The sequence below is a fragment of the Eretmochelys imbricata genome, chromosome 14 (assembly GCF_965152235.1).
Source record: "Eretmochelys imbricata isolate rEreImb1 chromosome 14, rEreImb1.hap1, whole genome shotgun sequence".
Lineage (NCBI taxonomy): Eukaryota > Metazoa > Chordata > Testudines > Cheloniidae > Eretmochelys > Eretmochelys imbricata.
The window spans coordinates 37,703,972-37,725,194 of record NC_135585.1 but is presented as its reverse complement, the minus strand read 5'-3'; the positions used below and the strand labels follow the sequence as shown (position 1 = coordinate 37,725,194).

General features: G+C 52.7%; 1 protein-coding gene across 1 annotated transcript; it reads right to left on the bottom strand.

Annotated features, from left to right (window-relative positions):
* Positions 1 to 5,831: 5,831 nt before the first annotated feature.
* LOC144275107 (C-type lectin domain family 2 member D-like) lies at positions 5,832 to 11,144 on the bottom strand. The gene is made up of 5 exons (XM_077834246.1): positions 10,969 to 11,144; positions 9,807 to 9,908; positions 8,458 to 8,645; positions 7,612 to 7,715; positions 5,832 to 5,982 (listed from the first exon to the last, which is right to left on the bottom strand). Exons 1-5 carry the CDS (start codon positions 11,060 to 11,062, stop codon positions 5,832 to 5,834), a joined length of 639 nt encoding a protein of 212 aa, XP_077690372.1. The 5' UTR covers positions 11,063 to 11,144.
* Between the last annotated feature and the right edge of the window lie 10,079 nt (positions 11,145 to 21,223).

Below are 21,223 nucleotides of genomic sequence, written 5' to 3'. Positions count from 1 at the left end.
AGAGCCATTGGCCATTATCTTTGAAAACTCGTGGCGAATGGGGGAAGTCCCGGATGACTGGAAAAAGGCTAACGTAGGCCAATCTTTAAAAAAGGGAAGAAGGAGGATCCTGGGAACTACAGGCCAGTCAGCCTCACTTCAGTCCCCGGAAAAATCATGGAGCAGGTCCTCAAAGAATCAATCCTGAAGCACTTACATGAGAGGAAAGTGATCAGGAACAGTCAGCATGGATTCACCAAGGGAAGGTCATGCCTGACTAACCTAATCGCCTTCTATGATGAGATTACTGGTTCTGTGGATGAAGGGAAAGCAGTGGATGTATTGTTTCTTGACTTTAGCAAAGCTTTTGACACGGTCTCCCACAGTATTCTTGTCAGCAAGTTAAAGAAGTACGGGCTGGATGAATGGACTATAAGGTGGGTAGAAAGTTGGCTAGATTGTCGGGCTCAACGGGTAGTGATCAATGGCTCCATGTCTAGTTGGCAGCCGGTGTCAAGTGGAGTGCCCCAGGGGTCGGCCCTGGGGCCGGTTTTGTTCAATATCTTCATAAATGATCTGGAGGATGGTCTGGATTGCACTCTCAGCAAATTTGCGGATAATACTAAACTGGGAGGAGTGGTAGATACGCTGGAGGGCAGGGATAGGATACAGAGGGACCTAGACAAATTGGAGGATTGGGCCAAAAGAAATCTGATGAGGTTCAATAAGGACAAGTGCAGGGTCCTGCACTTAGGACGGAAGAACCCAATGCACAGCTACAGACTAGGGGCCGAATGGCTAGCAGCAGTTCTGCGGAAAAGGACCTAGGGGTGACAGTGGACGAGAAGCTGGATATGAGTCAGCAGTGTGCCCTTGTTGCCAAGAAGGCCAATGGCATTTTGGGATGTATAAGCAGGGGCATAGCGAGCAGATCGAGGGACGTGATCGTCCCCCTCTATTCGACATTGGTGAGGCCTCATCTGGAGTACTGTGTCCAGTTTTGGGCCCCACACTACAAGAAGGATGTGGATAAATTGGAGAGAGTCCAGAGAAGGGCAACAAAAATGATTAGGGGGTCTGGAACACATGACTTATGAGGAGAGGCTGAGGGAACTGGGATTGTTTAGTCTGCAGAAGAGAAGAATGAGGGGGGATTTGATAGCTGCTTTCAACTACCTGAGAGGTGGTTTCAGAGAGGATGGTTCTAGACTATTCTCAGTGGTAGAAGAGGACAGGACAAGGAGTAATGGTCTCAAGTTGCAGTGGGGGAGGTTTAGGTTGGATATTAGGAAAAACTTTTTCACTAGGAGGGTGGTGAAACACTGGAATGCGTTGCCTAGGGAGGTGGTGGAATCTCCTTCCTTAGAAGTTTTAAGGTCAGGCTTGACAAAGCCCTGGCTGGGAGGATTTAATTGGGGATGGGTCCTGCTTTTGAGCAGGGGGTTGGACTAGATGACCTCCTGAGGTCCCTTCCAATCCTGATATTCTGTGATTCTATGAATACTTATTTCCAATGGGTTTATTTTATAATTGTATGGTACAAATGAGAGTCAGCAATTTTTCAGCAATAGTGGCTGTGGCAAAATTTGTATTTTTACGTCTGATTTTCGAAGCAAGTCGTTTTTAAGTCAGGAGAAACTTGGGGTACGCAAGACAAATCAGACTCCTGAAAGGGGTGCAGTCTCCTGGAAAGGCTGAGAGCCACTGCCCTAACTCATCTCACAGCCTGGGACGTCTTCTCGACTGACGCTCCGCAGGGAAGTTAGAGATGAAGGACAACACCAGAGCCCAGCTTCCCATTACGGGGAGGGGGAGGAAAGACTTACCCCTGGGCCTTTCCTTGTTACAGGGACCCACAGTGACACGGACTCTTTCTCACTCTGCAGCTTCTCAGGCTCTGCTGATGGGAACAGCTGCGGGTGGATAAAAGGCAGCCAGGTTCTGTCTGAGACGTGTGCCGTGGAGCTCAAATGGATCTGCCAGAAAGAAGCGGCCGTGATAGAAACAGTGCAACTGCGGATCCACATTTGTGTAGCTGTAATGTGAAGTACCCCCTGTTTAGTCTCCTGGGTAGGGCCCTACCAAATTCACCCATCCAGTTTGGTAAATTTCATGGTCATGAGATTTTTAAAAGTCCTTTAAATTTCACAGTTTTAGCTATTTCAATCTGAAATGTCACCCTGTTGTAACTGTGTGGATCCCATCCCAGAAGAGAGTCATGGGGGGGGTCTCAAGGCTATTGGGGGAGGGGTGTCACGGTATTGCGACCCTGACTTCGGCACTGATCCTGGCAGTGGTGCGACCTTCAGAGCTGGGCTCCCAGCCGGCGGCCACGGAGCTTTCTGCTGCTGGGGGAGGTTCCTGGAGGTGGCTGTGATCTGGCCCTGGGAGCAGCCAATGCAGGGGATGAGGTCCTGTTCCTCCCCAGCCCAGCCCGAACTTGCAGCTAGAGCCTGGCACACGGTAGGAGCCCCTGCCCGGGACGCTCCCAGCCCTGCCCCTCCCCCATTCCAGGGTCCAGCACTCAGAGGTTAAAAGGGTCTGGAGCTGGCGGGTGGCAGGGTTCCCTCCTGACCACCGCGCTCGGGGCAGTTGCCCACGTCACCCACCCATAAGATCGGCCCTTCCCCTCCCCCACCATGCCACCCTCACTCCTGCACTGTTGCTGGCAGCAGCGCTGCCTTCAGAGCTGGGCACCAGACCAGCAGCTGCTGCTCTCTGGCCTCCCAGCTCTGAAGGCAGCGTAGACATAAGGGGGGCAGTACTGGAACATATTCCCCCCCCGCCAGCCAGATTTCACAGGGGAGACCAGATTTCACAGTCTGTGATGCATTTTTCATGGTCATGAATTTGGTAAAGCCCTTCTCATGGGGCGGGACTGGGGCTTTAGGCAGAGCAGAACTCTGGGCGGTGCTGGGACTCAGGTGCCCTGCGCAGTCACAGTTCCTCTCCTCGGTCCTCCTCACTGGGCTGGGGCCTTGGGGTGTCATTTTTAACTGCCCCAAACCTGCAGTAAGTTAATACCCTGCAATGCTTCCCAGGGTACCCAGGGCTGGGAGGCACCTCGCCACCACCTGCCCTTTGCCTGAGGGAGCCTTGTCTGTGCCTGCCAGGGGTCAGCTCCCCCACTCCACTGGCCACACGCACTCGCTGCTGGGCCTGCCGTCACTGCAGGGTAGCAATAGGCCCACTCTGCCCTCAAGCCCTCTGAGCATCTGTCTGGAGCGAACAGTCCCTGGTCCCCTGGGCACTGGCAGGTTTCACAGATTCACTATTTCCAAAGGAACAGTAACATTCTTGGCCCCAGCTTACCAGGTCCAGCTCAGATCACGGCTCCACTTAACACACAGTGCTGCCATAGGCTCACAGCGAAATCACACCTCAGTTCAACAAAGCCAAGAGTCAAGTGGAAGTGTTGGAAACAAATGGTTACATATAACATAGTCATAACATGTGTTCTAGAGCCTAGACCGAACTAACAAGGTATTCTCCTGTCTAACCAAGTACAGCTCACCAGAAATCCTTGCAACACTTCACAGCCAGGCAGCCTCGGACCCTTCTTTCATGAGACATGTGTACTGTCAGTTTGTCTCCGAGGGGAAGGATCCAGTAGGTCTCTGCACACCGAGAGAGATCAGACCGATCTTTTGTCTTAATGCTTCAGCACCACAGATGGACACACACACAGCCCCCTGCTGTTAGTTTCTTCCTGTAGATTTCCCTTTTTTGTGGATTTTGCAATCTAATTTTGCACCTGGCTCAGTGCGCAAAGAGACATCCTATGTCAGGCACACAATACACAGATGGCCAGGCAGGGAGGTAACCTCAGTTGCCTCCTGTCTGAAAGGAGCAACTGAGGTACATCACCTCCCGTGACCTGCCTTAACTCCGAGACCTTAAAGGCATCATTGTCAGTCTGGAGACACAGCTCCTTATATAGTATCCATACAGAGGTCTTGCTCCGATTATGGTGACCATTGGGCTACTGGCCCTTGATACAGACCTCACATGCCCCCTTTGGTGAACTATTCTGTAGAGCACTGGTTCTCAACCAGGGGAACATGTACTCCTGGCCGTATGCAGAGGTCTTCCTGGGGATACATCAACTCATCCAGATATTTACCGAGTTTTAAAACAGGCTACATAAAAAGCACTAGTGAAGTCAGTACAAACTAAAATTTCAGATAGTGACTTGTTTACACTGCTCTATCCCCTATACACTGAAATGGAAGTACAAGATTTATATTTCCATTGATTTATTTTAATTATATGGTAACAATGAGAACGTCAGCCATTTTTCAGTAATAGTGGCTGTGACGATTCTGTATTTTTTGTGTCTGATATTGTAAGCAAGTAGTTTTTAAGTGAGGTGAAACTGGAGTTTCACTTTTTAAGTGAGGTGACAAATCAGACTCCTGAAAGAGGTAGAGTCATCTGGAAAGGTTTAAAACTACTGATGTAAAGATCAGACCCAGGGGATTCCTGGAAAACCTTCTGTGCTGCCTGCCACTTGGCACCAAGGGGTCCCTGGGTCACATACATCTTTCCCCCAAACTCCATCTCTGGGCAGGCTCAGCTCCTCTCTCCTGCAAGGAGGGAACTGGAGCCAAGGCCGTGCAATAGCGCTGTCTGCAGTGTCTTGAGAGAATGCGCGCCAACCTCAGGGCGGACTGCTGGGAACCAGGGCACAAATCCAAACTGGCTGAGAATTCTAGACCTAGATTTCACCAACCAAACATACAGGATAACCTCCTCCGGCATCCTAACAGCCTAGCCATGCAGTCCCCTTGGGTACTCCGATCTGTCTCGCAACCCAGGTGAGCCTGCCTTTGAGAGACAGATGGTCTCTTACACTCAGAATCACAACAGTATTCAGGTTACTCCCAGTCCCACAGGTCCAGGCACCCCAGGTGAACTGCACCTTAGACATTACACCAAAGACTGCACATGTAGCCAGTCTTATTATATGACACTTTATTAAAAAGGAAATAAGAATTATTTACAAGGCTAAAGCGGGTGAACATACATACACAACTAAGCTACAAAGTTTCAAAAGGTAACAGAAGCATCTATAGCAGACATGGGGACTTTGGCATGACCTGGCACCTGGTCTGTCTGTCACACCGACCCCCTCCCTGCCCTTTTCAAACCCACTGGGCTCCAGGAAGGGAGAGACAGAGATTTCTCCTCTTGCTCCTACGTTCCAGGCCCTAGGTGTCTCACGAGGAGTGTAAAAGGGGTCCTACTCCCTTGGCAGGTGCAGCGCTCTTAAAAAATGGAAAATTAAAACTAGTTTAAAACGTTCATTCTTTCATCCAAAGCAATATCTGGCAACAAAAACCAGGAACTGGTGTGTAAACCTGCAAACTTCAAAATCAATTGGGTTTTCAAAACACCCCAAAAACTGACCCATAAAAAAATCTTGTTAAAAAGTTTCTTGGGGCGGAAAGGGAATGGAGAACATCCTCCCTCAGCTCTATTCCAGACCATAAAATGGGAATGATGAATATTTTTAAAAGATTCCATAGATAATCTTCTAGAATAAAAAGCTTCTGTTGGGGAATGTCAGGGCGGTGAAAGCTGAGGCTGGTGCCTTGGCTCAGTTAGGCAGAGTTCCTGGTGCAGCTGAGGAGGGGTAGGAAAGGCTGGATTTGAGCCGTTCCACTGTCAGAAAAAGAGACGGCGCGGGTGGGGGGACAAGATGTGCAAATAGCATCTCTGGTTTTCACCTGAGTCCACAGTGCTTTGCCCAGTGATGCGCAGAGCATTGCCCGATATTCCGGAATTGCTCAGATGTGATCTTGTAAAGAGATCAGTCCAGCTTTTCCGGGACTAATTCCACAGTGCTCTCCTTACGAGCCCCCTTCCACGGCAGCCTCCTGTGCCTGTGTTAATGCATTGGGTTTGGTGCAGATCCAGGGTCTCTCACTGGTGTATCGCAAGCTGCTGACCCCATTCACATCGTTCAGATACGCGCAGTCTCCTCCTCCTCCTATTGGAAACCTGCAAGAGAGAAGGCAGGGAGCTGGTGTCAGATAGGAGTTGGACATTCCCCATCAGTCACAGGCAGGGAGAGACGCTCTTGCACAGTGCAGGGAGCTGCTGCACTCACAGCCCCTCACGATTCCCCTTCCTGCACCCGCCACAGGCCCCAGCTAGAAAGGGGGCAGTGGGGTAGCAAGGCCAGGAAAGGCTCTAAGATCAACAGACCTCCATGGAGCATTTATTCCGGGTGGGTATTAACCTAGTTCCTACTCTCCTCCCCCGCACACCCAGCTGGGTCTGGATGGGCCCCTGCAGGCCCAACCCACCCAAACTGCCCCGGGCGCAGGTTCCAGGTGACTCTCAGCGTGGAGAGGAGCAGGAGTAATGCTGCACAGAAGAGCTGGGTCCAGGGCTCCCTGGACAGTTTACATCAGCTCTCAGGCCAGAGGCCTGTCAGGACAGGCTGTATTGCAGGGGGCGGCTGGAGTGAAATGCCAGCAGCACAAACCCAGCGGCCATGGGGTGACCCCAGCCACTCACACAGAGCTTCCCGTCAGAGCTGGAGGCCAGCGCTTCCCACCTGGGAACAGGGTGGGGTCCAGGTCCACAGGCAAATCCTCCCCCATGGTCCCATCCTGGCTACTCACAGTAGGCATGTGCTGGGCTGGGAGGAGGCCCAGCACTATTCTTTGGGCAGGCCGGGATCTCCCTGCCCTCAGGCCACCAGCCTCTGACTCGGGGTGAGATCTGTCCCAGAGAAGGGAGAGCCCAGCTCACAGCCAACTGAGCAGATGGCTGTGGATGGCTCCCCCACCAGCATCACCCCAGACGAGCTCTGAGGGGATGGCAATGATGCACCCAGAGCCTTCTGCTGGGGTGGGCGCCCGCAGGGTGGCAGATTTCAGGGTTAACACCCCACTGAGATGCCTGTTTACCCAGTTCCGGTAAATTGGCGTCACATTAGCCATCACTGATGGTGTCTAAAAATCGCATCTCTGCATCCCATCCAGAGGGGACATGTTCCCAGACAATATGGGGATAATTGAAAACCCCCATTATTATTCGGTTTTCTGCTTTTGTAGCCTCTCTAATCTCTGAATTTCACAGTCCCCATCCTGGTCAGTTGTATACTCCTGCTGCTAGATTCTTATTCTTCAAGTGTGGAATTTCTATTCTGAGAGATGCTAGGATACAGTTGCATTTGTTTAAGATTTTTACTGTACTTTACTCTATACTTTCCTGGACATGTAGTGCCACTCTCCCGCCAGCGTGACCTACTCTGCCGTTCTTTCAGCGCTGATGCTCCAGGGTCAAACCCTGCTATCGGCTCAGCTGGGGTTTGGTTATTTGATCCCACCCACATCCCACTGAAATCCCTCTTGGGATGTCGTCTGGGCCATCTCTACTGTACCCCACTTCTCATGGCAGCCCCAGGCACTCAGCGTTTGTGACTATCAGGCGTCTTTAACGCAGATGGCCCCACTAAAGCCAGACAGATCTGAAAGCTTTGGCCAGTCTCCCAGCAGACAACACTTGCTTCCACCCATCACTAATACGCAGAGTACATAGCACTGACTGGTGCGTCGGCTGAACTCGGTATCTCAGACACCAGGGACCCAAAGCCCAGGCAATTCACAGAGGACTTACAGGTTGTTGAATTTGGTGCCATTGGCCCATTTCCAGAGCTGCCCAGGGTCCCTCCGGAGGCCAATCCAGTGGTCAAATATGCCTTTATAGCGCAGCAGGAAAGCCTAAAAACAGCAGAGGGAGAAGTGGGGTCAGAGCACAGGCTCTGTGCACCAGAGACTCACAGGGATCCACTGACGGGCTCTGTTTTCAGGGAACGGCTGAGGATTTTTGCCTCCCTCTTGCCCAGCTCTGGGTAATTCAGTATTAACTTTCCCATCCCAAACCCAGCTCCCCCTCACACCAATCCGCCCAGGGCTGGAGCAGCTCTTGGGTGCTGCTGGGTCTAAGCTGCCCCCACACCTCTCTATAGAAGGCCACATTCTGTGTCAAAGCTTCGCCTTACAGAACAGCTGAGTTCCCCTCCCCATCACAGGGGAAGGGGAAGGAAAGAGCCCAGCTGAGCTCAATAAGGGATGCTGGGAAGGGCCAGGGATGAGAGAAGAGCCACCAAATCCTCAGCCAGAAGGGGTCAGGGCTAAGAGGAACCCCCCCATCCTCATCTGGCTACCCAAGAGCACTGGCTCTTCAAGTCAATCTGGGATCTCAGTACCCCTTTGGCCCCATGCCACCCAGAAGACACTCAAGCCAGCCTAGCCCGAGAGAGGGGCGGTCTCCTTTTGAGAGGGCTGACAGTGAGTGATCCCTGCAGTCAGACATGGACACTAGAGGTGCCCCGGGCCAGCCAGCCAGGCCTGGCATTCAGCAGCTGGAAGCTCATTTACTCAGAGCTGCTCCTCGAGCCCAGGTTCTCCTGCAGCAGCTGCTGAGCCAAGACCAGAACGTTGCAATTCGAGCATCTCTCACCATTTCCTGCTCACTGCTGATCTCAGCCAGGGAGGCGCTGAGCGCAGAGCAGTGGGTCAGGCTGCAGGTCCAGTTCCTTTCAGCCTCAGAGAAATAGTAGCATTTCCCTCGGTATCCGATCCAGCCGTCTGGGTATGTGGGGCCAGCAGGGAGGCCCAGATCAGCTGACAGAAGCTGAGGTCTCCACACTGACAATGAGACAGCGACACGTGGTGTGAGCGAGACCCGCCACACGCCAACGAGGAGAACAGGGGGAGATCAGCCCCTGCGCCCCAGGCTTCTGAGACACCTCGAACTAGGGTGGGTACTGAAAGGCCGTGAGGGAGCCAGGAGGACGCTGGGAATCCAGCCCCGGAGGGGGGTTATGTGACTCTGCTCTCACTCTCTTGGGTTCACATTCAACAGGGATGCAGCTGACAAACTGCTCATGCCATGAAGCCCAGGACAGAGAGCTAGGCCCAAACTCAGTGTTACAACACGGGGTGGGCAGAGAGCTGCAGAGGGAGGGGACAGTTACCAGGGGGCCAGCAGGGGGGCAATAATTAATGGGTAGGAGATTAACTGCAACATGATTTGCCAGGTCTAGTACCCCAAGGAGTTCTGCTAGCCTGGACTGCTGCCCCCTCCCCCTGCTCTGCGCTTTGCTTCCCTGGAGAGGCACGTTGAGATGAAGACGGGAACAAACTCCCTTCCCTTCAGGAGACCGAACGCCCGCTGCCCGGCCTGTCCAGCGCAGCCAGCCAGGTTCACGGTCACCATAAGCAGCTGCCATCTGTGCTCGCACACGCTGTCTGTGCAGGCGGGGATGTCAATAGCGCGACGAGACCCTGCCCTGCCGAGGTCACCAAGGGGTGGGTTTCACACTGCGTTAAGGGAGGTGTCCGTACTGCGTTCCACGGCTCCTTTCAGTGACACGCCAGCACCTGCCCAGCACTGGGCACAACCCGGGGATGCAGGAAGGCCTGGCTGGCACCTCAGGGCGACACGCTGCAGGCAGAGGGCCCAGCTCATTGCTGCCCTGCACCGTCAATCACCCCCACTCTGCACGGGTATCAGTGACGGTGCCTGGGGCCCGGCAACAGTGACTTGGACCCAGAGTGCTCAGAGATGGGCTGCGGGGAGCTAATGTCAGTCCCGACACAGAGAGTGCCCAGGTGCAGGGGTCTGGGAGGGAGCAGGAGGAGGGTCGGGGTCTGAGACGGAGCAGGAGGGGGGTCTTGGAGGAACACCCCCCAGGAATCCTCTGTCCCAGGGGCAGAAGCCAGACAGGCCAGGAGGAGAGACTGAGTGTGGTGGCTCCAGGGGGAATGGGATGTGCAGAGAGGGGGAAGGGAAGGGCGAGAACTCACCTGCCAGGAGAATGGTAAGAACTAAGAACATGATTGCGAGGGCGACTGCGAGCACAATTGTACATGTCTTGTAGTTACATTTCCTGCAGTTAGGACGAGGATCTGAAACAGAAAGACCCGTCAGGCAGGGCTGCGAGGACACGTCTCCCCAACAGCCCCAGGGCTGGAGCTGCCTTAGAACAGTGGTTCTCACCCACCGGTTCGTGTACCCCTGGGGGTAAGCAGAGGTCTTCCACGGGTCACATCAACTCATTGAGATATTTGCCTCGGGTTACAACAAGCTACATAAAAAGCACTAAGTCAGTACAAGCTAAAATTTCCTACAGACAATGACTCGTTTATACTGCTCGATAGACTATACACTGAAAGGTACAGCGTTTATAGTCCAATTGATCTATTTCATAATTAAATACGCAACAATGAGAGAGTCAGCAATTTTTCAGGAATAGTGGCTGTGACATGTTTGTATTTTTATGTCCCATTTTGGAAGCAAGTTGTTTTTAAGTGAGATGAAACTTAGGAGAGTGCAAGACAAATCAGCCTCCTGACAGGGGGACAGTCCTCTGGAAAGGCTTAGAGCCGCTGGACTCGAACATGCACCTTTCTGTTGATTGCTCCTTCCCTCAGATGCTGAACAGGCCCTCCTTCCCCTCAGCTCAGTGCCCTCCCCTGGGCACTCCCAGCCAGGCTGCCAGGAGGCCTGGTGAGCTCAGGGGCACAGAGATAAGGACCCGCATGTCCTGGTGGCAGTTGCTCAAACTGCCCCCCCACCATCTCCACCCCCATTCTGCCCCCTGCCGAGCGCTGGCTGGGCCCACACTGCCGAGTGCCCCTGTCCCCACACACTGGGGTCTCACACTGGCCATACACAGCAGAAGGAGGGAGAACGAACCAGGCAGAGATGGGCCAGGGCTGTCACAGGGGGTCTGACACACCCAGCCCAGGAGGGCCCTGCACAGCCCCACGACCTCCGCTGTGTGCGCCAGACAGCAGCTGTGAGCCGGGGATCAGTGCCCTGGGAGCCCCTGGGGGTGATCCAGTCCCTGCTACCCACAGACGGGGCGTTGCTGGGCACTGGCTGCTGCCACTGAGAGCCTGGCCCCATGTGGGGAAGGCTCAGTGTCTCTCTCCAGCCTGTTCCCAGGCAGCGATACCACATTACCTGGCTCTCCTCCAGTCTCCAGGTCTCCATTGCCCTCAACAGGCCACTCCTGCAGCGGCTCTTTGCTCCCAGCAGGTCCAGCTGCTGGCCCCATCGTCTCTCTCAGCGACACTCGGGCTGCACACGCTGCTGGAGGCGCTGGGCTGGGGTCGGCTCCTCTCTGTGACTGTGTCCGATTCAGCAGCAACGAAGCCGAGCTGGGGCGGGGGTCCTGGCCCTGCTTCCCCCCACACCCTGCTCTGGACTCTCCAGCCGATCTGAAAGTCGAGACGGACCCAGCAGGACAGGTCAGTGGGGTGGGGAGGGGCGCGATTTGTGGTTTCTCGTTCCCTGCCCAGCAGCCCAACCCCCAGCCAGAGGCTGTGCCATGATGATTGAACCCCCTTAAACGCCATGGCCCCTCCATCCCCCAGGGCTTCAGAGACCTGATCTGCTGAGGACCCCACCCGCCAGGCATCACCCACGCGTGACAGGCACCCAGCTGGGGTTGACAGGAGGGAAAAACCCTCCCTCCCCACACATACCTCCCGCAATCGAGAGCAAGTCGAGAATCCTAACAGGAGTGGGGAGTTGGCGGGCGGGGGGAGAGAACCAGGATGGAATGAGTAAAATCAATGCAATTAAATCACCAAGTCCAACGCCTCAATTTAAATAATCAATTTTAATCAACTTATTGATTCACACTTCAGTAATTTTCTAAGGCCAAGTGCCCACTCAGTGGGCGATAGAACCATTAAAACTTCATGTCCAAAACTTCCCCCACAGGGGGGGAGGAGGGGCGGGGAAATTGTGTGAGTGGCCCTTTCCTTCCCCCTTTTTCATTGGGAACGCAGGGAAGGGGAGGATGCCCGTGGGAAGCCCGGCCTGGGGCCCCCAAGGTTGGGGGTACAGGGAGCAACAGTGCGCTGATGCCCCCCCCCACTGGCTTGGGGCCATGGGAGGGGAAGGGCCCAGGTAGCTCCATGCTGCACACAGGTGCCCCATCCCCAGCGAGCAGACCGAGGCGTGGGGAGAGCCACCAGACACCTAAGAGAGGCCCTGCCCCCAGAGGAGAAGGAAGGGGGAAAAAAGAGAGCCCCCCCCCACCAGCCCAGAGAGGAGAAGAAGGGAAGGGAGAGGAGGCACCTCCCCCCTCCCCCGGAGCCCGGACAGGGGGAGGGGACAGGGGGGCGCGCCCTGTCACGGTGTGTGGGGGAGTCCAGGCCCTGCACCCCTCTTCCTGGGATTCACTGAGACTCTCAGCCAGCCAGTAAAACAGAAGGTTTATTGGACAACAGGAACACAGTCCAAAACAGAGCTTGAGGGGACACCCAGGACCCCTCAGTCAAGTCCTTCTGGGGGAGCAGGGAGCTTGGACCCCAGCCCTGGGGTTCCCTGTGTTCCTCCACCCAGCCCCAAACTGAACTAAACCCCCCCAGCCGGCTCCCTCCTGCAGCCTCTGTCCACATTCCCGGGCAGAGGTGTCACCTCCCCCTCCCCCTGCTAGCTCAGGTGACAGGCTCTCAGGTCTCCCATCCCCAGGGCACATTCCCAGGTCAACACTCCCCCCTCCCTGCTGCCTCACATCCTCACAGGCCTCCCCCCGGAGCCCAGATGTGGGGGGTGTGCCGCCTCCCCCCCCCCCAGCCCAGACAGGGGGAAACTTCCCCAGAGTCCTGCCTGGCTTCATGGGAGCAGTTCCAGAGCATCGCCCAGGGACTCCGGGACACCCCCCCAGCCCGGAGAGACAGGGGGGAGGGGGAGATTCCAGCCCCTGCCCCCCCTGTGTCCCGGCGCTCCCCCCACGAGCCTGGCGCGGGTGGCACGTTTCTCACCGGCTCAGCGACCGTCACCGTCCGGAGCCTCCCCAGCCTCTGCGACCGCCCCCCCCCCGGCTGCGCTTTAAACCTCGCGCTGACTCCGCCCCCGCCCCGCCCAGTCCTGCCATAAAACATTTGAACATTTTGACCCGTGACTTCACTTGCTGACCCGCTTCTGCCCTCAGCAAAGGCTCGAGGGGGAGGGTCCTCCGGCCTGTCCGGAACCCAGCGCCCCGCCCGCTGGCTGGCTCGGACAGTCCAAAATGACGTGCCTGGTTCTCAGACTTGTCCCTGCTGCTGGGGATCAGCTCTCACAGCGGGCCCCCCCCCCCCCGGCTTTCTCCGGGAGAAGCCTCCCCGGCCCCCCCCAGCTGTCTGCTGCCGGGTTTCCGATCCCTTCCCTCCAAGCAGCCGGGACTGGCCGCTCCCGGAGGCAGAAGACCCCGGGCTGGCCGGACCGAGTCAGACGCGGGACGGTTGTGCCCGAGGGGAGAGCGATAGTAATCCTGAACTTCAGCGAGGAGGAGCCAAGATGGCAATAAACAGGGTCCCACGTCATCGGGGTTGTAGTTGGGTTTGTAACCTCCCCCGCCCCACCCGCTCCTCCACCCCCAGACAGATTTATTCCCTCTCCCTGGGGGCAGAACTTTATCCCCATGTGCCCAGCTCTTCTCTCCTGCCCACAGACCCCCCATCTCCACTGGTCTCACTGCAGAGCAGGTTGGTTCCTTGCTGGTTTGCCTCCCCCTCCGACTGTGGGCGGCTAAAGTGATCTCGGTTGGGCTGACAGCAAAGGCGGGGGGCTCAGGCAGTGGGGGGGGGCGCGGGTTGGATCTTAGTCCCAAGAGCTCCAATTTCCAGCTAGGAGAAAAGGAGTACTTGTAGCACCTTAGAGACTAACCAATTTATTTGAGCATGAGCTTTCGTGAGCTACAGCTCACTTCATCGGATGCATACCGTGGAAACTGCAGCAGACTTTATATATACACAGAGAATATGAAACAATACCTCCTCCCACCCCACTGTCCTGCTGGTAATAGCTTATCTAAAGTAATCCTCAGGTTAGGCCATTTCCAGCACAAATCCAGGTTTTCTCACCCTCCACCCCCCCACACAAATTCACTCTCCTGCTGGTGATAGCCCATCCAAAGTGACAACTCTCTACACAATGTGTATGATAATGAAGTTAGGCCATTTCCTGCACAAATCCAGGTTCTCTCACTCTCTCACCCCCCTCCAAAAAACCAACCCCCATACACACACAGACTCACTCTCCTGCTGGTAATAGCTCGTCCAAACTGACCACTCTCCAAGTTTAAATCCAAGTTAAACCAGAGCATCGGGGGGGGGGGGTAGGAAAAAACAAGAGGAAATAGGCTACCTTGCATAATGACTTAGCCACTCCCAGTCTCTATTTAAGCCTAAATTAATAGTATCCAATTTGCAAATGAATTCCAATTCAGCAGTTTCTCGCTGGAGTCTGGATTTGAAGTTTTTTTGTTTTAAGATAGCGACCTTCATGTCTGTGATTGCGTGACCAGAGAGATTGAAGTGTTCTCCGACTGGTTTATGAATGTTATAATTCTTGACATCTGATTTGTGTCCATTTATTCTTTTACGTAGAGACTGTCCAGTTTGACCAATGTACATGGCAGAGGGGCATTGCTGGCACATGATGGCATAAATCACATTGGTGGATGTGCAGGTGAACGAGCCTCTGATAGTGTGGCTGATGTTATTAGGCCCTGTGATGGTGTCCCCTGAATAGATATGTGGGCACAATTGGCAACGGGCTTTGTTGCAAGGATAAGTTCCTGGGTTAGTGGTTCTGTTGTGTGGTATGTGGTTGTTGGTGAGTATTTGCTTCAGGTTGCGGGGCTGTCTGTAGGCAAGGACTGGCCTGTCTCCCAAGATTTGTGAGAGTGTTGGGTCATCCTTTAGGATAGGTTGTAGATCCTTAATAATGCGTTGGAGGGGTTTTAGTTGGGGGCTGAAGGTGACGGCTAGTGGCGTTCTGTTATTTTCTTTGTTAGGCCTGTCCTGTAGTAGGTAACTTCTGGGAACTCTTCTGGCTCTATCAATCTGTTTCTTTACTTCCGCAGGTGGGTATTGTAGTTGTAAGAAAGCTTGACAGAGATCTTGTAGGTGTTTGTCTCTGTCTGAGGGGTTGGAGCAAATGCGGTTGTATCGCAGAGCTTGGCTGTAGACGATGGATCGTGTGGTGTGGTCAGGGTGAAAGCTGGAGGCATGCAGGTAGGAATAGCGGTCAGTAGGTTTCCGGTATAGGGTGGTGTTTATGTGACCATTGTTTATTAGCACTGTAGTGTCCAGGAAGTGGATCTCTTGTGTGGACTGGACCAGGCTGAGGTTGATGGTGGGATGGAAATTGTTGAAATCATGGTGGAATTCCTCAAGGGCTTCTTTTCCATGGGTCCAGATGATGAAGATGTCATCAATGTAGCGCAAGTAGAGTAGGGGCGTTAGGGGACGAGACCTGAGGAAGCGTTGTTCTAAATCAGCCATAAAAATGTTGGCATACTGTGGGGCCATGCGGGTACCCATAGCAGTGCCGCTGATTTGAAGGTATACATTGTCCCCAAATGTGAAATAGTTATTTCAGCTAGGGAAAGTTCCGCCGAGCAGGTGGGTGCTGACCCCCCTCTGCCCGCGCCCCGCTCCACCCCCGCCCCCTTTCCAACCCCTTCCCCGAAGTCCCCGCCTCAACTCCGCCCCCTCCCTGCCCCTATTCCGACTCCTTCCCCAAATCCCTGCCCCGGCACCTGAGCGCCCCACAATCCCGCTCCTCCCCCTCCCTCCCAGCGCTTGCTACAGCGGTTTGGGGAGGGTAGAGAAGGGGCCGCTGGGAGGGGGAGGAGTGGAGGCAGTTGGGTGGGGGGGGGCGGGGAGCTTGGCTGCCGGTGGGTGCAGAGCACCCACTAATTTTTCCCCAACGGTGCTCCAGCCCCGGAGCACCCATGGGTGGGCCCAAACCTGCCCCCCAAATCAAGAGATTAGCTTAAATATCAGCAAGGTATTAAACAAGGATGCAGCCTGTTTCTCCCCTGCCTGGTTTTACAGCCTCTGGGCAGCGTTTTCAGGCCTTTCTCCATGACGCTGAGGGCTACAAACTTCCTTTAATTTTTAAACCAAAGCTGAGATTCTCCCCCACTCACTTGTCTCTAGGAGCTGGGACTCCACATAAAACATCAAATATCCTCTGAGTTAGTGCTCTGGTCTGCAGGTCACCTGAGGATCAGCCCCCCCCAGCACCTCCCCTCTGCCTGTGATCAGCTGTTCAGCGGTGTGCAGGAGGTGCTGAGGGGGGAGGACGGGGCAAGCCTGGGGAGGGCGGGGTTGGGAAGAGGCGGGCCTGGGCCCCCCCCGGAAATCAGTGCCTCGGTTAAAGAGACATTCACGTCCAGCTCTGGCAGAAGCAGGGTGGCTTTGGGGGCATGACCATATGACTCAAAGGGTTGCCAGCTATTATCTCTGGCACCAATAGCCCAAAGTTACTAGCCCAATCTATTGATGGAAACAGGGTGTTTTTTAAGCAACACTTTGGTCTATTTAACTGCACCCAGGCTGCTCTGGTTGCCAGCGCTTGTCCCTTGCTCGTTTCCAGCAGGGAGCAAGGGGACTGGACTAGGAACTGTGCTACAGAGAAAGGAGAGGGGAGTGTAATTGTTTGAATTAAGCGTCAAAGCCCGAGCAGATGGTGGAGAGACAGGTGGGCAAAGGACAGAGCCGAATAAATAAGGTGACAGAACAAATAAAAGTGTATTTTTACACTTCAAAATAAAGAAATACATTCGTCTTAAAAACATCTGGTTCGAAACCCTGGGTTTTCTACAACACAATCCCTTGCTTTCCAGTGTCATAAATCATCAGAAGAATAGAAACGTCTGATATGTAGCAATACTGCACAGACGTACAAATCACAGTGCATTCAGATCCCAATGCCAGGTTTTAATGCCCCTGCTAGGATATATCTTTTAAAACAACGAAGACTGTTAACAGTGTGGCCTCTAGTAGAGCTGGTCAAAATACAAAAAGCCATTTTCATGCACAGTGGCAAAGTTGTTTTCATTTCAATGTGTTTGAAACAAACCCACTTTTCTTCATTTTTGTTCGAATGTTTAATCCAAAACAGTTATTTATTTTGTTTGCCAAAATCCACTTTTTCGGCAAACCAGTATTTTTGCTCTGCGTTTTGGAAATTATCAAAAAGTATTAAAATATTTATTTTTGGCAAACAAACAAAAAGGTCGACAACTGTGCATGAAAAATCTCACTGTTGGAAAAAAAAGCTTTTTATTGAAAAAACCATTGAAACATTTCGACCAGCTCTCATCTCCAGTGTTTCAAGAACAAGAATCCACCATTCAAACAGCTTTGCACAGTCAGGAGTGTTTACAGAGATATGTCCACTGTTGCACCCCCATTCCAGCTATTGTAACACCCTCCCTCTAGGGTTCAGCTGGGTAAGCAGATGGCACGGGCAGTGCTGGTTGGAAAAAGTGGGTCCCCCCACCATGGCAAACTGATGAAAATGCGGGGGGGTGGGAATAATTTTCACTTAAATTTTCTACAGAAAGTTACACTTTTAGGCAAAAAGTTGAAAACCAAAATATTTCAGTTCAATGTAATGCTGCCATGAGGCCACATGGTACCCTGGTAGGATTACATTGAACTGAAATATTTCATGACATGAAACAACATATAACATGGTGCATTTTTCTCAGGAGGCTTGGTGGTTTCTTGATCTGACTGCATCTCCCACAGTGCACCACAGTCTCTCCTCAAGGTGAGGGGAGCCAGCTGTATCCTGGGTGTCTCTGACTATGGTGCATCATGGTAGATGTAGTCCAGCCAACCAGAATGAGGAGAGTCCCCCCCCAGAGCAGAATGGGGACATGAGACACCTGGACCACAGCTCCCTTGCAGCATCCCAGCAGGCTCTACAGATTGAAATGTTTTTGGTTTAGTGCAAATATTTTGTTTTTCAGACATTGGGGGTGGTGGTAAAAAAAACAACAAAAAGAACTTTCCGCAGAAAACAGCCAATTTGTGAAAAATCTGAAGTCAGTCACATTCTGCCCCATTAAGTAACTCTGGGAGGCAAAGGGGATTTAAAATGGGTGTAAACAGCCCTTGAAAATTCCCCTGCACAAGGCATCTCCCTGGCTGTTGTGAAGGCTCGGCACGTGCTCTGCTCCTGGGCGTATGGGGAGCAGAATGTTACAGCAGCCTCAAGGCTGCTCTGACTCACACCAGGTCAGCACAAAGCCTGCCGGTCGTTCGTCTGCTCTCGGATCACGCTGTCTGGATTGAAGAGATTTGATGCACCTTACCCTACTGTACCCGTATCGTGTCCGAATCCCAGAGCTGTTGATACAGTGACATCACTGGAAACGGAACATTCATTAATCCCCAAATCTGCTCAAAGCTTGTAAGTGCAAAGGAGAACGTAATAATAAAATATATTTTAAAAAATCCCTGAGAGGTTTAGGTCTGTAAACAGTGCCCCTCCTATAGGGGCACATCCTATGGTCCATATGCACATCCAGCACTATACAGACCAGATTCAGAGTGATGTTCTAATCCACGTCCATCTCCTCGTCCTCTTGTTCTCCCATCTCTTCCACTTCAATCTCCCCCACATCGCTGCTCTTGGGGTCATCCTAGGGCTCTGTCGGGAGCAGGGGACTGGCTCTTTGGCCATCCGCTGCTCTGTAGTGACCCCTAACAGCATCTCCCAATGGCAGCTGCAATGTGATGTTCACAGCAAGGCACGAAGCATGGTTGAAATCTACAATCCAAGCAGAGCCCCATGGCTGGGTTAAAGGGCCGAGTGCAGGGAAGTTTGTGCTGCCCATGCAGGCAGACGGATGAAGGCAAAAAGATTGAACAAGGAACCAAACTGGACAACCATGTCAGGCTATGAGCTGTCTCAGTGTAGACAAACACCTCATTGCCCCTCAAGCCCAACCTGCAGCTCCCGGCTATCCCAGGCCTTGGCTCCCTCCACCAGAGATTTGTCAATACTCCTCAATCCCACCTCACCCCCCTGCGGTTATGGCCCTAGGTTAGCCCGGACAACTCTTGATTCTCGTCACTCCTTCTGTGGCAGATACAGGATACACAGTGGGGCGGTAAGCGGGTTCCTTTGACACTCACTTGGAGTGATCTCTATGGAGATGGAGTTCATCTGTGAGGCTCCATCACAGCCATTATGCCAATTTTATAGAAATTGCACCCGTCCTAAAGTCTCATAAATGCTTATCAAATTTCTTGCACTGCACAGGCCACAGGGGAAGTATTTTACTCAATATTTTAAGCCATCAAAAAAGTGGGGGAGGTGTGGGGTTTGGGGTTTTTGGTTGTTTTTTTTTTTTCTGCCCCACTAGCCAGGTATCTCCATTCCCCAGGCAGCGATTTTCAGAGCTACCTAAGGGATCTGCATGCCCAGTTCATCATGAGCCATGAAATCCTCTTGAAAATGAACTTCCCAGTGCCCCCTGGCTGGGGGTCATCTGCTGGGGCTTATCAGTGACCTCTGGAACTGGAAAGCAGGTGTCTCTAACAGAACTGATTAAGGGAGAGATACCCAGTTGGTCCCAGCAAAGGATTTGCCCCCCGCACTGCAGAGGAAGGCTAAACACCCCCTAGCTCCCTGCCAATCTGATTTGGAGGAAAATTCCTTCCCAACCCCACATATGGCAATAACTGAGACCCTGAGCATGTGACCCAGCATTAGACCCAGCCACCCAAGCTCCTGAGAGAACGAAAGCTTGGTTCCACTCCAGAGAACTGGCCCACCCCATCCAGTGTCCCACCTCCAGCCAGGACTAACTCTGATGCTTCAGAGGATGGAAACAAACAACAAACACCGCCCCCAACCCAGAATACATGGGGCGGGGGGGGGAGAGAAGTCCCTTCCTGACCCCTGCAGGTGACCAGCTGAAGCCCTGAAGCATGAGACTTGGGACTATAAGACATATGCCAGAAAAGATCCCAGAGTTGGACAGTCCAACCCCCACCATCACAAGCAACCCTGTCATGCAAATCACACTCAAATGTGTCCAAAGCTATCTTAAAACTAATAAAGTTGTTTGCTCCACAACTCCTTTTGGAAGCTGATCCAGAACCTCCCTCCTTGGATGGTTAGAAACCTTCTAATCTCCAGCCTAAACTTCTTCTTGGCCACTTGATCCTCATTTGTTCTTGTTCCTACATTGTCCTTTATGTAGAACAGCTCTTCACCCTCCCTGGTGTCTACCCCCCGTTGTATTTATGGAGAGCCATCAGATCCCCTCTCAGCCTTCCTTTTGCTAGACTAAACCAGCCCAGCTCTCCCTTTCTCCTCTCATAGGACAGACCCTCCATTCCAGATGAGGGCCCCCCAGTGCCATATACAATGTCATTAATGCTTCTCTATCTCTACTGGAAAGGCCTCAGCTGATACATCCTAGAGTCACATTTGCCTTCTTCATGGGTCACATCACATTGGTGGCTCCATCATCCTGTAATCGACCAACTCATGAAGGTCTTGCCCTTCCTCTGTCTCCTCCAACTGATGAGCCCCCAGCATACAACAGAAATTCTTATGATTAGACCCTAAGTGCAGGATCTTGCACCCGGTACTATTAAATTTCATCTTTTTTCTGTTACTCCAGTTTACAAGGTCATCCAGATCTTCCTGTGTAAGATTCCGACCCTCCTCTGTACTGACCACATTTCCCAGCTTTTTATCATCAGTAAGTTTTGTTATCACTCTCCTCCTTTTCGTGTTAACACCATTAGTAAAGAGATTAATGAAGATGGATCCCAAAACAGATCCTTGAAGAACTCCATTAGGAACCTCCCTCTGGTCCCATAGTTCATCTTTCAGCCTTCTCCCCTTCAGTCGGTTCCTCACCCACCTTACAATTCTTGTGCTGATCCCCACCTTCCTTAATTTAGCTAATTATTTCCCATGTGGTACCATATCAAATGCTTTACTGAAGTCCAAGTATATTAGATCTGCTGCATTTCCCTTGTCTAAACAATCAGTTCTCATCTCAAAGACGGAACTCGGGTTAGTCTGGCCCCATCTACTTTTGGTTACATCCCCCTTGCCATTTACCTCCATGAATTTCATCATCCTTCCCTCACAGCGTGTTCTACAGCCCCTTGCCTACTACTCAGCTAGGCTTCGATGAATGGGTCTGGAGTTGCTTGGATCACTTTTTTCCCTCTTGCTTTACTAGCATCGGACACTAGATGGGGAAGAAGAGCCTCACCAGCTCTATAAAACCAGCTGGGGGAAGGCTGGGAGCAACAGGTATCAGAATAAGCTAGACCCGGGCTTCTCAAACTTTTGATTTTGCTGGCCCCACTTTGAAAGTATTTCAGGCTATGACAACCCCCGACCCCCAAACAGTCATAGCAAGTTACTGTACGGACTCATAGAAACA

Excerpts from the sequence above, each read along its gene's own strand:
- LOC144275107 (XM_077834246.1), bottom strand. The coding sequence starts at position 11,062 with ATGGGGCCAGCAGCTGGACCTGCTGGGAGCAAAGAGCCGCTGCAGGAG. Across the intron at positions 9,909-10,968 it reads GGAGACTGGAGGAGAGCCAG|ATCCTCGTCCTAACTGCAGG; the intron begins GTAATGTGGTAT and ends TTTCTGTTTCAG. Across the intron at positions 8,646-9,806 it reads TCTTACCATTCTCCTGGCAG|TGTGGAGACCTCAGCTTCTG; the intron begins GTGAGTTCTCGC and ends TCTCATTGTCAG.